This window comes from Berghia stephanieae, chromosome 1 (assembly GCF_034508935.2).
Source record: "Berghia stephanieae isolate SIO BIC M18660-M18661 chromosome 1, UCSD_Bste_1.3, whole genome shotgun sequence".
Taxonomy (NCBI): domain Eukaryota; kingdom Metazoa; phylum Mollusca; class Gastropoda; order Nudibranchia; family Aeolidiidae; genus Berghia; species Berghia stephanieae.
In genome coordinates, this window is record NC_088360.1 from 104,431,908 (window position 1) to 104,450,617 (window position 18,710).

The 18,710-nt window shown below is 37.9% G+C and overlaps 1 protein-coding gene across 1 annotated transcript; it reads left to right on the top strand.

Annotated features, from left to right (window-relative positions):
* The first annotated feature begins 8,484 nt into the window (after positions 1-8,484).
* Positions 8,485-9,156, top strand: LOC144962413 (uncharacterized). The gene has a single exon (XM_078895336.1). It carries the CDS (start codon positions 8,485-8,487, stop codon positions 9,154-9,156), a length of 672 nt encoding a protein of 223 aa, XP_078751462.1.
* The last annotated feature ends 9,554 nt before the right edge of the window (positions 9,157-18,710 follow it).

Here is an 18,710-nt window from a genome sequence, read left to right on the forward strand (position 1 = left end):
AGAGACAATGCTGTTAACGACCAGGTACTCATTTTACACCTGAGTACGGTGAGAGTAAAAAGCCTTCATCAAGGACTCAACTATGCGCCGAGCGAGGCTCGAACCCAGGACCTTCCGATCCGAAAGCGAGTGTCATACCACTAGACCACATAGCCGCAAATACTATCCACGATTCGAGTAAGGTCAAGTGTGTGTCATCGTACTCCAAGCCCAGACCCCGTGCGGCTACGTGGTCTACCGGTAAGACACTCGCTTTCGGATAGGAAGGTCTTGGATTCGAGCCTCGCTCGGCGCATAGTTGAGTCCTTGGAAAAGGCTCTTTACTCACATTCTCTCACCGTACTCAGGTGTAAAATGAGTAACAGCTTTTTTTCTGTCCGAAAAAAAACAAAACAATCCCCAGCAATATCGCCTAACAGGAATCATGTCAATTTGTTTTTACAATACGAAACTTTAGGATGATTTTTACTTCATTGCATTTGAAAGATACTATATTCGCTCTAAAACCTATTTATTTATGCATGTTTACATAGTGGTATATCGCGGGTGGTTGGATGGGAGCATCACCCTTGAATCATATACCTATGATGTTCGCATGGGTGTACGATCCGATAGTGATGTCGTTTCTTCTTCTCTTTACTAGCCTATCCTGCTTCTTTGGTTTGTGATTGTATTTTTGACAGGGGATATTTTTTTCTGTAAATCTTCTGCCTGTTTGTTCTTGGTTATTTATAATTTAGCTTATGATATCTTTAGGTTATGATTTTGATTTACATTTGTACTATTTTTGTTAGATTGCTTGTTTTTTTGTTTCAGCGGTCTCTCATATAACCTTAATTGTGTTGGAAGAGACCTAAAGCAACAAACAAACAAAAAAAATAGTGGTATATCTAAATTATTTATTATTTATTTATACATTCAAATACCATGCCTTATTAACTGTGTTGGCTATGTGCAATCCTTTCCAATTTATTTTCAAAATTGTATTTACATTACAAAACCATTATAAAAGTTTGTTTTTATAATTAGCTTCGTATTTTCATCAATTCTCATCTCATGTAGTTCCATATCTGAAGCAGACGTCGGAGGTCATCTTCCGCCAAGCTGATCTATCTCTTGCCAATTCTATTAAAGCAGCGCCACCTTTCTCAGCTTCATCTGTCCAAGTTCTTATCCCTTTCAAATACGTTATTCTTTGTCTTCCTCTTATTCTTTTTCCATTCATCTTTCCAGTCAAGGCGAGTACTTCCAAACCAGGGTGGCGGATAATGTGTCCTAAAAATTCCATTTGGCGTTTGATGATTTTTGTTATCAGTGATCTTTTTCTGTTTGCCATTTCTAAAATTTCTTCATTTCTTTTCCTTTCCATCCATGACACCCTCATCATTCTTCTGTAAAACCACATTTCCACTGCCTCCAGTCTTTTAACCATGGTCTTGTTTATGGTCCAGCTCTCACAACCATATAGCAGCACAGACAGTACATGGCAATCCAGGACTTTGATTTTTGTTTTCATGCTAATATTCCTGTTTTTCATAATTGTATGCAGCTGGTTGAATGTATTCTTCGCCATACCTATTCTTTTCTTTATTTCACAATCTGATTTTCCATTGGATGTTACATTGAAGCCTAAATATTTGAAACATTCAACTTGTTGTATTGTTTGTCCTCTGCTTGTTATTACACAGGCTGGTGGGTTATTATTTTTAGATACCGTCATACATTCTGTTTTAGATATATTCAGTTCCAGTCCCATATTTTCACTACTCCTGACTACAACATCCAGTAATTCTTGTAGTTCATGTTCAGATTCTGCAAGTAGAACCGTATCATCTGCATACCTCAGATTTGTTACATTCTTTCCTCCAATACACACCCCCTTCTTATGTTCGATATCTCTTAATATCATTTCACTATAGAGGTTGAATAAATCTGGAGACAAAACACACCCCTGCCTAACTCCTCTTCTAATAGGTGTAAAACTGCTTAGCTCGTTGTCAACACGCATTGCTGCTTCTTGTTCCCAGTACAAATTCCGTAATATTCTTAAATCTTTACCATCAATGTCCAAGGATGATAGAATTTTGAATAGTTTTTCGTGTTGTACTTTATCAAAGGCTTTTGAATAGTCGATGAAACACATATACAGATCTTTTATATACTTCAATACATCTTTCCATCAGCATTGATAATGTGAATATTCCATTTCTGGTACCCTTGTCCTCAACAATTAGTTCTCTCAAAAATATATTTATTTATGCATGTTTACATGGTGCTATATCTACAGTATTTATATATTTATACATTCAATTTACTTTTTATGAACCTGGGTTGCTATGTTCAATCCTTCACAATCTATTTTCAAAATTCTAGTTACATTACAAATCTATTATTACAACTCTACTCTACTCTCATGTCCAATTTTTATAGCATTGCTTGTAACTGCTTTATATTTTATGGATATTTTATTTTATTTAATTAATTTGATGTTTATTTTGCTTTTAATTAGCTACGTATTTTCATCAATTAGTTCATGACAGTGTATAAATCTGTGCTAATATAACGATAAATGATGTGTAACATTATAGTAATTTCCATTCAGGATCAATAAAGTATATCTTATCTTATCTTATCTTATCTTACAAAAGCCTTTTTCTTATGTACGAGTATTTATGCCTCAGGCGAGACATTGCCCGGCCGCTAGATAAGGAAAGCACCGATGATTGGTTAGATACATACTTTGTACATTGGATATTGCCCTAGGTATTTTAACCAAACCAAACCAAATCCTTTAGCGTTTATATAACGCAATACTCTATGAACGTGCTTAAAGCGCTTCACAAAGGGCCCATAGCCAACAGCAACAGTTAACATGTAGTAGGACGAGACGTGACACATGATAGGCGGTTTTACAGTGTTTTTTCTTTCCCACGGAGACAACTCTGTGAACGGTCAGGTGCTCATTTTACACCTGTGTAGATAGGGTGAGAGAATGTGAGTAAAGAGCCTTTTCCAAGGACTCAAGGATGCGCCGCCCAGAGCGGGCCTAGACACCTGCCCCCTTTCGGTATGAAGGCGTGTAGCCATACCAGAGAACCACATAGCCACACAAAACAAAAACAAAACAAAACAAAACAGAACACAACAACAATAAACACGAATAAACTAGACAAACGCAAACAAACAAGAGCAAAAAAAAAAAACAAAACAAAACAAAAAAAACAACAAAAAAAAAAAAAACAAAACAAACAAACCAATAAAAAAAATCCCCCCAAAATCACCCCAAAACACACACAAGCACACACAAATCAACAAAGCAACAAAACCAAACCAAACCAAAACAAACAATCAAAAAGAAAAAAATATTAAAATAAACAGACAGACAAAAATCGCCGTGTCGACGACATGTATATATATATATATTATATATATATATATATATATATATATATATATATATATATATATATATATATATATATATATATATTTATCCGGGTTATCAAATTCTCGATAATGGAAAAATGACTGCATGATCTCACTCATAGGCTTACCAGAGTATATAATAGACAGTTATGATGATAAACTGCGTGCGATTGCAAGGTAATCACGAGGGTATATTTCTCCCTTTTCTGTCCTTTGTGACATTATGTCAGGTGTTGATTTATCCCGACGATCTGTCTCAATGGCGCTGCTTATTGCAATCAAGGATTTGGTTTGAATAACAGACTAGGCGACCAATGTTGTTGTTGTTGATGATGATGATGATGATGATGATGATGATGATGACGGTGATGATGATGATGATGATGATTATAATCATAATAATTGCAATAAGAGTAATAATGCTAGTAGCAATAGTAGTAGTAATAATAATAATAATAATATAATAATAATAATAATAATAATAATAATAATAATAATAATATAATAATAATAATAATAACAATAATAATAATAACAATAATAATAAATAATAATAATAATAATAATAATAATAATAATAATAATAATAATAATAATAATAATAATGAATGATGATGATGATGATGATGATGATGATGATGATGATGATGATGATGATGATGATGATGATGATGATGATGAATAATAATAATAATAATAATAATAATAATAATAATAATAATAATAATAATAATAATAATAATAATAATAATAATGAGGACGGTGCCATACTCTGAAATAAAAAAAAAAACAAAAAAAACAACGCATTCAAAATTTGGCCAGAAAACTCGTCCTTCAATTATCGATCGTTTTAAATGACCCTACCTCGTCTAGGCTCTAAAACCTGGGACTTCGTGAAGAAAATTAGCCAAAGTGAGGGTCATTTGAATAGATCGATATTTGAAGGACGAGTTTTTTGGCCAAAATTTTAAATATGAGTTTTTTTTTCGAGCACGGGAGAGATCGTGTTACACTATCATAAGATGGTTGAGAGATTGGTTACCACTGTCATTATCACTGGTGAGTGGGCGACCAATTCTGACTAAAATTCACAAAACTCATTTAATACATTTTGGCTGGAAATTATTCTTTTATTTAAACCTTTTTTTATTTTTTGATATAGAACGAAGTTCTCGTCACTCAGATCTTTGTTATTGTTTTTTTGCCATCCACGTTTATGAGTGCTTCTCGCTAAACTGTATGAACCAGACTATAAACGTTCAAGGTTACACATAGTTTTGTGTGTTGGTGTTTTATACTTCCGGATGGCAATGTTGTGAGATTCTTAGCCAAGCGAACACTATCTTTAGGTATAGAACGAAGTTGATGTCACTCAGGTCTTTGTTATTGTTTTTTTTTTTTTTCGCTATCCGCGTTTTTGAGTATCTAATTCTCACTAAACTGTATTAACCAGATTATAAACGGTCAAGGTTACACATAGTTTTATGTGCTGGTCCGGTTATTTTCCGGGTGTCAATGTTGTGAGTATCTTAGCCAAACGCACAGCATCTATTTTTTTACAAATTGAATAGATTAATAAGAGCCTGACAAAAATCTACGGTGAAAATGCTAGGAAAGAGATGCAACGTTGAGGATTTTACGGAAGGCCTACCAAATTGTTCCTTAGTTATTCAAAGTAATTTAGTATTATTGGGATATTTAGTGCTTAACTGTTACGATATCGGCATGTCGGCCCAACCTCCAAGCGTTCAAGTTGATGTGCACATATTTCAGGTCTGATAACCGAACGAAGTTATAGGCTTGTTTCAACCTTGTCGAAATGGCTACTATTTTACGTTGGTTTTAGAGTGTTTCCATTACGAAAAAAAGGGCCCATAACAATTAAACTTATCAGAGGTGGACTGATTTTTTGGGACGGTTTTTTTTTCTTGTATTTTTCTTTCTTGCTTTGTCTGACACCTTTCATACACACTTCTTCAGTTCTTTATCTTACACCGGTGCCTGCTCCTTAATTTCTTAATGATATGCATCAAAAGGATAAAAATATTAACGAACTAACTCATTTTCATAGCATGATTATCCCTGTAGTCGACACACACACACATACAAACACACAGACAGACTGACAGACTTGCCCTTTCTTTTATTAATATAGATTTCATAAGTAGCTTCATTACGTATTTTCGGTAACTGCTAACCAAATAGGGTGGGCGTAAAAGTAATATTGATGTAGCCGATTACATCAATAATATGACCTTGTTTTCAATGAGAGTAATCTCTGTGCGCTTGACTAAGAAAATCACAACATTGCCATCCGGAAATATAGATAGGTCGAAGTTGACGTCACTCATGTTTTTTGCCATCCGCGTTTATGAGTAATTCTCACTAAAATGTATTAACCTGACTATAAAGGATCATGATTACACAGCGGTTTGTGTGTTGGTCCGTTATACTTCCGGATAGCAATGTTGTGAGCTTCTTAGCCAAGCGCATACTATCTATAACGGACCAACACACAATAGATAGAAGTAAGTGACGTCACTCAGGTTTGTTGTTTGCCATCCGCGTTTATGAGTAATTCTCACTAAACTGTATTAACCTGACTATAAACGTTCAAGGTTACACATAGTTTTGTGTGTTGGTCCGTTATACTTCCGGATGGCAATGTTGTGAGCTTCTTAGCCAAGCGCATACTATCTCTCTTCATGTTTTCGACCAACCGGGTCATCGATGACATGATTCGTTTCTGTGCAACGATTGGACATTTCTCAAAAAATGTAAAAAGACTCCTTTGTCTATGAAAGTTGTAAACATACCCATGTATCAAGCTGAATAAAATGACCAATTGTGATGTTGGGTATTTCAAAAGCTTTGAACACTTTTCACTGTGTGGGTCATGTTGAGTACATATTCCAATGTGACCAATAACCTCGAGCACCTGGAAAGGTAATACAGGGGCGTGACGATATTGGTTGATTTGGTGCCTGGCATGGCACCGCATCCATCTTTTAATAATGGATGACAGCATTTAAAAAATAAATTAATAAAACTGAGTAATGGTATATACCACCTCTTATTTATTTGAGTAAGTCTTTTAATTTTTTTCCCTTTCTTTTGTATTTACAAATATAACATGTTTTAAGCCAGCTATGTGGTCTTGTGGTATGACACTTGCTTTCGGATCGGAAGGTCGTTGCTTCGAGCCTCGCTCGGCGCATAGTTGGGTCCTTGGAAAAGGCTCTTTATTCACATTCTCTCACCGTACTCAGGCGTAAAATAACAGCATTGTCTCTGTTCGAAAACAAAATTTGTAATATCGCCTAACAGGCGTTATGTCTCGTCCTACATGTCAAGTGTTGCTGTTAGCCAGGGACCCCTTGTAAAGCGCTTTGAGCACGTTAAGTGGATATTGCTCTATATAAAAGCTCATTTTTCGCCCTTCTGATTCTGGCCCCACCCAATACTGGAAGCATGCCACGCCACTGATCATCCCATTGTTGTCGCCTTGAGCGATGGTTATTGTTATGGACTTGTAGGTACGTACGAGTTACTCAAAGTCAAAGAAAGAGTCGTTCACTTTTGTTGACATAGCTAATAATTGGATTCAATAGTCTGATGTCACGTCCGCCCAACAACCAGCAGCTTGGTTCTAAACAAAGAAAAAAATCGGTTCTTTTTATTCTTCATGCTGACTAGAACTTTTTCACATGTCATGCGTTCAGAATGTATATATAAAAGTCAAAACATGATCATGATCAGATTTATAATGTTTTTCTCATCTGGATACACTTTTATACTTGTTGCAAGTATTACATAAGAGCGGTGATGGGGATAATGGCGTCCGCCATGATGATGATGATGATTATGATATCATAAAAATGATGATGACGATAACAAACTCAAGCACACACACACGCACACACAAACAAAAACATACACACACAAACACAAACACATACATACATACATACACACAAACATACACACAAAAACACACACAAACCTACACACACATGGACATATACACACACACATACACACAAAAACACACACGTAGACACCCACATAAACATACACACATACAACACATACAACACACACACACATAAACACACAAACACCCTCCCACACACACAAAAGTACCAATACACTGACATACAAACACCACTATTTTAAATCAATATTTATTCCGTTTTTAAAAAATGGAACAAACACGCCCTTTCTTAGCAACAAGAAATTCATCTCAACACATAATATCAAATTTCCTGACAAAAAAGTATGTCTCTCAACACAAAATAATATTCCTTCCACTTTATTAAATAAAAATGGAATATTCTTTTTTTCCCAATATAAATATAATACAACAAAACGTTGGTACTCTCTATCTAGGCTATTTGGAAAAACAAAAATCAAAAGATACAAATCATGTTTAAAAAAAAAAACAAACTCGTATCTTGCCAGTGCTGCCGCCGCACTCTTGAAAAAAAACAACAAAACAAATGTATTTAAAATTTTGGCCAGAAATCTCGTCCTTCAAATATCGATCGATTAAAATGACCCTCAACTTGGCAAATCTCTCAAACTTGGGACTTTCGGTGGAAACCGGTTTGGGAGATTTTTGCCAAGTTGAGGGTCATTTTAATCGATCGATATTTGAAGGACGAGTTTTCTGGCCAAAATGTTTAATACGTGATTTTCAAGAGAACGGCAGATTGGAGAATGCGTCATAAAATGGTCAAATTACAAATATTCCTAATAATTAAAATCTGGAATTGTAATATAATCTATCAAGATATATATATATATATCCTTTTGTGGCGATCATCGCATCGACATACACTGATGAACTCTTTTATATGTGAATTACGTAACGTTGTAATGTGGTATCTTTCTCTTTGTCTTACTCACTTCTACTTTCACTTTCACTCGAAAATAAACAGCACGAACTCTGAGTAACTACTGTGTTCAATTTATCATTTACCACGCTACATTGGTGACCCCGACAGGTGAGACGTATTTTTCACCTCAACACAAACTTAACTTCAAACAAGTACAAATATGGAATTAGCGGCAGTAGCTGTTAAACTACCCACTTTCTGGTCCACAAGCCCAGTGGCATGGTTCGCGCAAGCCGAGGCACAGTTTGCGCTTCGCGGAATACTCGCAGATGAAACGAAGTATTATCATGTTGTTGCGGCACTCGACACAGACACAGCAAACCGCGCACTGTCAATCCTGACCGCACCTCCTACAAACAACAAATATGACACTATTAAAAACTTTTTACTTTCGGCCTACCAAATGACAGAGGAAGAAAGAGCCCAAGCCCTTTTTAATTTACAAGGGCTAGGTGACAACAAACCGTCGGTGCTGATGGACAAAATGCTTGCTCTCCTGGGTAACCACGAACCTTGTTTCCTATTTCGTCACATTTTTTTGCAACAGCTCCCCGACTACATCCGCGCACCTCTTGCAAACTCAAGTTCTAAAACAAATCCTAGACTTTTGGCCCAAGAGGCAGATCAGCTTTTTGTCTCCATATCAACACATTTTGACAACGTACACCAGATCAGACAGAAATATACAAAGAAAACCCCAACAGAACCCCAATCTGCACTCTGCTGGTATCATAGGAAATATGGGAAAGATGCGAAGAAATGCCTGCCCCCTTGTCAAAAATTCGGCCTCAACAAAGAACAGGGAAACGATCGACAGGGTCAACAACTTTAAACGTCACGAGCGTTGGCCCTGGTAGTAACAAGCAACTTTTCGTGACAGATAAACATTCAGGCTCACACTTTCTTGTTGATACCGGTGCACAAGTGTCCGTCGTCCCAGCGACCTGGCGTGACAAAAATTCCTGCCCTCCACACCCACCACTTCAAGCAGCGAATGGAACAACTATTAAAACATATGGCTCGCGCAACGTGTCATTAAAAATCAACGATCGTGTGTACCAAGCGCGCTTGATCATTGCAGAAGTTAAACATCCTCTTCTCGGCGCCGACTTCTTACGTGCTCATAACTTGTTGGTGGATTTACGACGGGGCCGTCTCATCGAAGCAGACTTTTATGTTTCATCACCATGTTCAGTCCAAACGATTGAAACACAGGAATTAGCCATGATTGAAACAACGTCTAATCCATTTCGAAGAATTCTGAACGAATTTCCAGAGCTGCTACAACAAACATTCTCCACGGAGGAAGTCAAACATGGCATACGCCATCATATTCCAACCACCGGCCCTCCCGTCTTCGCCAGAGCCCGACGACTTACACCAGAGAAGCTACTCCTAGCCAAAGAGGAATTTAGTGAAATGGAAAAGATGGGCATTGTTCGGAAATCAAGCAGCCGTGGGCATCACCACTACACATGGTACCCAAATCAAATGGCAGTTGGCGCCCCTGTGGAGACTATCGTCGCCTCAACGAAAAAACAACTCCAGATCGTTACCCAATACCTCACATTCACGATTTCACCGCCCAATTGGCAGGAAAATCTATCTTTTCAAAGATAGATCTTGTCCGCGGTTACCACCAAATTCCCGTCCATCCCGACGATGTGCCCAAAACTGCTGTCATTACCCCTTTCGGTCTTTTTGAATTCCTAAGGATGCCTTTCGGGTTAAAGAATTCAGCACAAGCCTTTCAACGCCTGATGGATACACTCTTCCAGGATATGAGCTGCACGTTTGCCTATTTAGACGACATCCTTGTAGCCAGCCAAAATGAAAAAGAACACAAACTTCACCTCAAAGCAGTTTTTAAACGACTCAGCGATTTCGGCCTTGTAATACGCCTGGAGAAATGTGTCTTTGGTGTAACCACCATAGATTTTCTTGGACATCGGGTTACGAAATCTGGAACAATCCCCCACCCAGACAAAGTGGATGCAATTACCGATTTTCCAAAACCGACAACTGTAAAAGGCCTGCAAGAATTTCTAGGAATGATAAATTTCTATCACCGGTTCATTCCCCACGCGGCAGAATTATTACACCCCCTCTACCAATCGATGAAGGCCATGAAACCAATTCATAAACTGGTTTGGACTGAAGAAATGACAAAAGCCTTCGAAGACAGCAAAACAGCACTCGCTCAAATCACCATGTTGGCTCATCCCGAAGTAGAAGCACTTATTGCCCTGTCAACAGATGCGTCCGACCTGGCTGTGGGGGCAGTGTTTCAACAATTTGTGGACGGTAAATGGCAACCGCTAGGTTTTTTCAGCCGCCAACTAAGACCACCAGAGCAAAAATATAGCACGTACGACAGAGAACTCCTTGCCTTACATTTAGCCATCCGACATTTCCGTTTCCTCCTGGAAGGCAGAAAGTTCACTGCCTATACCGATCACAAACCACTCGCCGATGCAATGGCAAAGGCAACTGATCCTTGGACAGCCCGACAACAACGACAGCTTGCTTTCATTTCTCAATTCACCACGGACATTCGCCACATATCCGGAAAGTCGAATACAGTAGCTGATTGTCTGTCTAGAGCTGGGATCAGTAGCGTTACCCTCGGAATAGACTACGCTGCCATGGCAAAGGACCAAATGGACGAGGAAAACCAAACTCCCTACCATACCGCCTACCCAAGCCTCAACATAGTCCCTATGCCAATCACAGAAGACGGACCTATACTTAAATGCGATACAGCGACAGGAAAACCCCGCCCGATTGTTCCCGAAAATTTCAGAAAATCTGTTTTTGACATCATACATAACCTTTCTCATCCCGGAAGGAATACAACAAGGAGGCTGATAGCCGACAAATTTGTATGGCCCGACATGAGAAGACAGATAATAAATGGACAAGCGAGTGTTTACCTTGCCAGAGATCAAAGGTGCACACACATGTCAAAGCCCCACTTGAGACATTTGAAGTTCCCGCTAAACGTTTTAGTCACATTCATGTCGATTTAGTCGGCCCTTTGCCTCCATCTGACGGGTATACTCATCTCTTCACAATTATAGATCGGAACACCCGTTGGCCTGAAATTGTACCTTTACGGAGTACTACAGCGAAAGACTGCGCAAATGCTCTAGTCCATGGTTGGATCTCCAGGTTTGGAACACCTCTAGACATCACATCAGACCGCGGACCACAATTTACTTCCTCTCTTTGGACAGAAGTATCGCTCCACCTTGGCGCTCGCATCCATAGAACGACAGCATATCATCCACAATCCAATGGGATGATTGAAAGGTTCCATCGGACATTGAAAACATCCCTGAAAGCTCGCCTTACAAACCCAAACTGGCTAGACGAACTGCCATGGGTTTTGCTTGGTCTCCGAACAGTTCCCAAAGAAGACATCGGCGTGTCAGTTGCAGAGCTCGTTTATGGTGAACCACTCACCGTTCCCGGGGAATTTGTCTCGGAAACCACCTCCCCATGGTCGGCGCACACATTCCTGGCACAAAAGAGAACAGAAACCTTCAATAAAGCTCCATACAACAATCACCCAGCATCTCAACACGGCAAATCCAGCTCGTTTGTACCTCATCGTCTAACCAAGGCCAAATATGTGTTTCTACGGAACGACGCCCACGGTGGACCGCTCGGTCGTCCTTACACGGGACCCTTTCAGGTCATCGAAAAAAACTCAAAGACATTTCTCGTCGACGTGGGTGGACGACATGAGCATGTATCTATCGATCGTCTGAAACCTGCTCATGTTGACCTGACAACACCAGTGCCTGTTTCCGACCACCGTAGGCATGGACGACCTCCAAACCCAACCAGTGAGAACGAACCAGAAGTCGTCCAAGCCCCAAACCAACCAATACCAGATACGACAACTACGCGGGCTGGACGTTGCACGAGACGTCCCAAATACCTGGACGACAGTGTATGTCTGTGCTGGGGGGAGTTGTGTGGCGATCATCGCATCGACATACACTGATGAACTCTTTTATATGTGAATTACGTAACGTTGTAATGTGGTATCTTTCTCTTTGTCTTACTCACTTCTACTTTCACTTTCACTCGAAAATAAACAGCACGAACTCTGAGTAACTACTGTGTTCAATTTATCATTTACCACGCTAAACTTTCTTCAAAAAATATAGCATTGTGAAGAACATTGTGCTTATTTGAGTCAATAAAAAAATTGATACGGCGCACAACTCTACTGAAAGATTTGAAAAATAGAAATGTATTTTTTACAGATAGATAAACAGATAACTTGATTTCCTTTTATAATTTAAAGTCAGTTGAAAGTTCGTTGAGTCAAACAGATATCATAAAAAATTTACCGAAGACACTAACATCTCATGGCCACACCCTCAACTCTATCTGTCCAGTATAGCTAGGGGAATTAGGGTAAAATTGTGCAAATTAGTGATGAAAGCACCAAATTTGGTACAAAGTAACTTGAGACCACTATTAATCGATGTTGATATAGAACCACATTGAGAAATTCCTCTAACAGTGTAAAATAGGGAGATGAAAATCCGCCTATATGAGCTATATTAAAACAAAGGGGCGTAATCCATGAAATATTTGTTGACAATTCGGCGCTTTAAAAATATATTATTTTTAGCCCGTGTAAGCGGTTGATTATTTTGGCTTAGATAATTATCATTGTTAAAAATGTGCCTATAAGTGATATAGGACCGTATGGGACGGTAGTATAGCTTTATTATGAGGACTGGAAGGGGGGTGGTGGGAGAGGAGGAGATGGTGCTGGTATTAGTTTTACTTGTGTTGTGTTGGTCGTCATCGTGGTGAAGATGATGGTGGAAGTGATGTTGGTGATAATAATGATGATGATGAGGTGATTGTGGTGATAATAGTAGTGATTATGGTGATGATGTTGATGAGGTGGTGGTGGTGGTGATCTTGGTAGGGATGATGATGATGATCAGGATGATGTTGATGATGATGTTGTGGTGGTGGTGATGGTAGTGGTGGTGATGATGATGATGATGATGATGATGTGATTATGGAGATAGTAGTATTGATAATGGTGGTGGGGATGATGATGATGATGATGATGATGATGATGATGATGATGACGATGATGATGATGATGAGGTGGTGGTGGTGATAGTGGTAGTGATTTTGGTGATGTTGGTAACTATTAAATTCGAAAACGAAAGACTTTCTTGGTGACGTATATTCACATTTTTAGATGATTAGAATCCAACAAACATCATATTTATTAGACAAATGACTGTGGAACACATTTTTCTTGGGAGTCTTGAGAGAATTCAACAGTCAACAGCAGCCTTTTCTAATTTATCCTGATCTCTTTGAATTAGTATAACGGCGCAAGATAAGCCAACGCCTAGTTGTCAGCTTTTTCCATGGCAGTATGTTAAAGAAAACCATATGTTGTCTTATTGAAGGCTAAAAATGTTTCCTTTCCTGAGGTTAGCTGTCGAGGCCTGGTAGGACCGGCTGGAGTCTGTCTCTGAACCTGATTGGGTGAACATACGACTGGGTGCAACCTCATTCACAGCATTCTTTGCTATACATCTTGATTAATTCTGGCAATTTATGGACTCTCTATCTCTCTCTCTCTCTCTCTCTCTCTCTCTCTCTCTCTCTCTCTCTTTGCTCTGTTCTATACTTGAATGTTTTATATATAGCATCGCTCCAAAAAGGAGCGCTTTTGTGAAACACAACGAATAACAACTTGCAACAACCTAACAGAAAACATGAATAAAACAACTCCAAACAGATGCTATTTTATTAGACTTTAGTAAATCATAAAGTCAATTACCATACTTTGGCTATTAATATTAAACTGTGGAGATATGGAATCATGAGTAACACACACGACTGGATAATGGATTTTCTCACTAATGGTAAAAACTGAAAGAGCAATGTATGACTCAGCTCTAGTACTACAGGTGTGTCCCTGGGTACCGTAATGGGTCCCCTCTTGTGCCTTAAACTTAAAGATTGTCGCTAGGAACTCAACTATTTCCGGATGACAGCCTTTTGTACAGACCAATAAGGCATAAGAAAGTTTCCGAAATTCTTCATCGGTACCTTGGTTCCAGAAAATTACCAATAAAAGAAAGATAATACACAACAGAACACACTAGCAAGGTATCTCGGAGTAACGATAAACAATCGCCTGACCTGGAAAGACCACATTGCAAACATACACAGGAAGGCAAACTCCACTCTGGGATTCTTGAGAAGAAACCTCTTCGGCTACAAGGTAACCATAAAAGAGATATGCTATAAAGTTTATGTTAGACCAACACTCGAGTAAAGCGGTAAGGTATAATATCCCGATCACACATCCGAAATTTGGTAAATAGAATCAATAAAAAAAAGCTATAAAATTCGTTCAACAAAATCCTCAAACAAATCAAAGCCATATATAACACCCCATTTGGAACCATTGAAGGAAAGGAGAGAGAAGAATAAACTAAATGTATTTTACAAAGGTCAGAAAAACCAGGCCAGGTGTCATTACATGGCCTCCAACAGAACAAGAGGAAACCTGGCAAATTTATGTTGCCACAATCTAGAGTGGACTACCATCTTCACTCGTTTCTGCCCTCAACTACACGACTTAGTAACAATTTGGATAACTCCCAGTAAAACAATTGGGTAAGCTGCTGCTGAGCCTTCCACTAGGAAGTTTCAGCTTGAAGAGGAAGAGGAAGAAGAAGAAACAATTTCAGCAACAGCAAAAATAGAACTTTGTTTGTTTTGGTAATATTCAGCATTTTTTGATGTTCATAAAACGGACATGACAAATCTTCTGATAATGAACTCCTTGCGCAATCAAATCGCTATTTGAGAACATGGAGAGAATCTTGACATCGTTTATAATTTCAGCAGCACGCGGATATTTTCGTTCAAGTCTTTTGTCATTATTGAATGGAGGGAAGCTTCATCTTATTGTTGCAAAGCATACAATGTGTCCTATTTCTTGTGATAACGGCATCTGAGGGAAAACGCATATTCTGCCTCCTTGGACAATGGGATGATGAGAGATTGTCTAGATCGGGACAATTTGACAAGTTTTCTTGTGATTTCTCATTTTTCACAGCGAGCCATCTGATTTTTTGTGGCCGTATATCAAGAGCGACAGAATTTGTGCCATTTGGTATCGTTTTGCTTCAGGACCTCCAGTGTACCCTCAGATCGGTCTTCAACAGACAAATCTAGCTTGCCACTATCATTTGCTAATCCGTTAAAAGTCTTAACACCATATCTGGTAGAACGCGACGCTACAAAAGTCACGTACCATTGACCACAATATTTACGCTTTGACAGAGCTGGGCATTCAAATTTTTTTTTTTTTACCTCTTGACAAATTAATCATTTTGACCAATCCACCTCAATACTGCACTTTGCCATTATATTATTTTTAGTAGTTAGTACAAGATTTAGTACATTGTCAACGCCATGATTTAATGGGTTAAGTGACTTGATCACGAGATTGTTGGTGATGGGGTTGAGGCGGTTCATGACGGTCATGTTAAAGAAGATGATGATACGGACATTTTCAACCTGATATTTGATTTTAACCATATTATTACGCAAACCACAATAATAACATAACTGTTGAATTAGTGTGACAAATAAACATTGATGCTTAAGCGATATCTAGGTGTTCGGTATGCTGCTAATTATTATTATTATTATTATTATTATTATTATTATTATTATTATTATTATTATTATTATCATTATTATTATTATTATTATTATTATTATTATTATTATTATTATATGAGGTGGGTAAAAGGCGACAGAGTTCAAGTAGACACCGTTTCGTGACCTCGCCGACCCGAAAGCAGTCGACACAACTAGCAACCGCAGAATGCGATGCATTGTTTATAGATACCTTCATATGAGCGGGAGTCTATTATTTTCAAATAATTCTAATTTAATAAGACATTAAGAAAATAAAGATTATACTCTTTGAAAGCTATCGGAATAGAGCAGTATAATTAGGTGCCCCAAACGTAAACAAAGGTCGAGAAGCACGTGGCAAACCACATGTTCCTGTCTTGACAGCTCACGTTCCAATGTAAATAATAGAAAAAAATAACCTTTAAAATTTGGCTGTTAGGTGGCAAAAGAAACACATATTCATAAATACTCGATCATGCATCAAATAATGTCTAGATATGGATATTTTATGGAACAAAAGGTAAAATTTTCTAAAATTTATCAAAAGTTACAGTCTATCTATTTTTAGACCAGAGCAAATTATTGCGCTGGTGTGAACAAAACGAGAATTATTCGGAGCCTGATTTTCATAATAATTTAGCCTTATGTTATTATTTCTGCAACTGTTAGATTTTATGTAAACATATTTTCAATACTGAAAGTGTATTGCCTACAACTCAAACTACAAATTGGGAGACCTATATTGTGCGTAAATTATTCCGGTCCCTAACGGAAATCACTAGCAACTTGTTATTGTTTACGTTTGGGGCACCTAACTTTACTGCTCTATACAAAAGATATGAGAGGGGAAAAAATATATTTTTTTTTCGTATTCGTATTCGACCACCAAAAGTTTGATTTCTTCGATTTCACAATCTCATGTTCCGCGTTCCAATGACGGTAAAATTTGAAATAACCAAATTGGTATACTTTTGGATTAAAAATAAATACTTTTAAAAATTATGTTACTCTCTTGGTAAATGAATGAATTTGATAAGTTGTATGTTATGAATAAATGATAAGTTATACTTCCGATTTCGATTAAAGCAACAGTGTACATGTGTACTCGGTACCGATGACGTAGTCTGTGACCTTTTGACACCAAAGCAAAATGTCGTTGTGAAGGCGGCAAGTTTCATCACCACCGTGAATTTTTACACGATTTAAATTGCTGATATCTTAGCTCTTGGAGTGATGAGAAAGTGGTTCTATATCACAATTTAAACCTTAGAGCACGAACTTTTTTTCATAAAAAATTCATGCTTTCATCACTAATTTGCACAATTCGGGGGTTTTGTGTCCCTAATTCCCCTAGTTAGTAGAGTCCTTACTTCCGTTGTGTTGATTTAGCGGTGATCAGTGTTGTTATGTAGTAGTGTGTTCTCATTGTGTGTATGTTTATATGTGTGCGTGTGTGTGTATGTGTGTGTGTTGTGTATACATGTGTGTGTTTGTGTGTTTTGGAATGTGGTTGCGTTGAAGAAATAAAAAAAAAAGGGGGGGGGGGGGGGGGGGTCCATCAAGTAGAGAAATTCCTGAGCAAGGGGGGGGGGGGGGGGGGGGGGGGGGGGGGGGGGGGGTGTGTTTGTTAGGAACTGTCAGATTGGCATTTTTTCAGCAAATCGTGGCATTCATAGTGATATAATTCACTTATTCACATGACGGTATTCGGATTTACAGAAATTTTAAACAAGTTTCACCGATAAACAACATCAACTAATATTACTGCTGATATTCATGTCGTTTTTATGCCATCGATGTCATAATTATTGCCCTGGGAAATATTTAGTTAAACGTTTCGGCAAACTGTCAATTGGTTCTGTCTAGCTTCTAGCCCGAACAAACCAAAAGTAGACAGATTCGGGGACATGATATTTTTCGCGTCCGCTTCAGATTTTCATTTGACCTCACATAAGTAAAGTGGAGATTTTCCGAAAGCTTCTACATCCCCAGTATTCATTCAATTTGTATTTTCACCGTTGATCTTTTGTCAGGCGTTTATTTAATTTGTCATCATATAAAAGCGTTTTAAAAAAATATAGAACAAACCTTGATAGATTTGTGAAAGTTCAAAATTTCCTAATTTGACCATTGTTTTGATTCTCGGCCGCCATTTTAATTTGTGAAGTATTGAAGGTAGTGCAAAGCACTCCCAAGTAAAGCGTGGTAAGACTTGCGACTTATTGATATTGATATCTACTGACTGATAAACTAAAATCATGTCGAATAAAGCATGGCAGCGACGACAAGCACATCGATTAAAATGTGCATCTAATCGTAATCAAGCTAATCAAGAAAATGATTCTGGCAATATCGAATGAAAATATTTCTTTCCCCGCGAAATTGCGGGCTTTTTACTAGTATATAAAAAAGAATATAGAATTTCATTTCATGATAACTGCTATAAGATATACAATATGTAACCCATCGTCTCAACGCGGATTTATGTCCGAATGATTTGTCATGTTTTATATTTGTTAGTGTTTTACAGTTCTTGCAGACCTACTACTACGAAAAATTCGTAGAATTACAAAATTTTGGCCTTAATTTCATAATTCATGAGCATATCTATAAGTCCTGAAAACTTATTGTAAACGAAAGATGAATCTAGTAAAACCACATAATTTAAAG

Excerpts from the sequence above, each read along its gene's own strand:
- LOC144962413 (XM_078895336.1), top strand. The coding sequence starts at position 8,485 with ATGGAATTAGCGGCAGTAGCTGTTAAACTACCCACTTTCTGGTCCACA.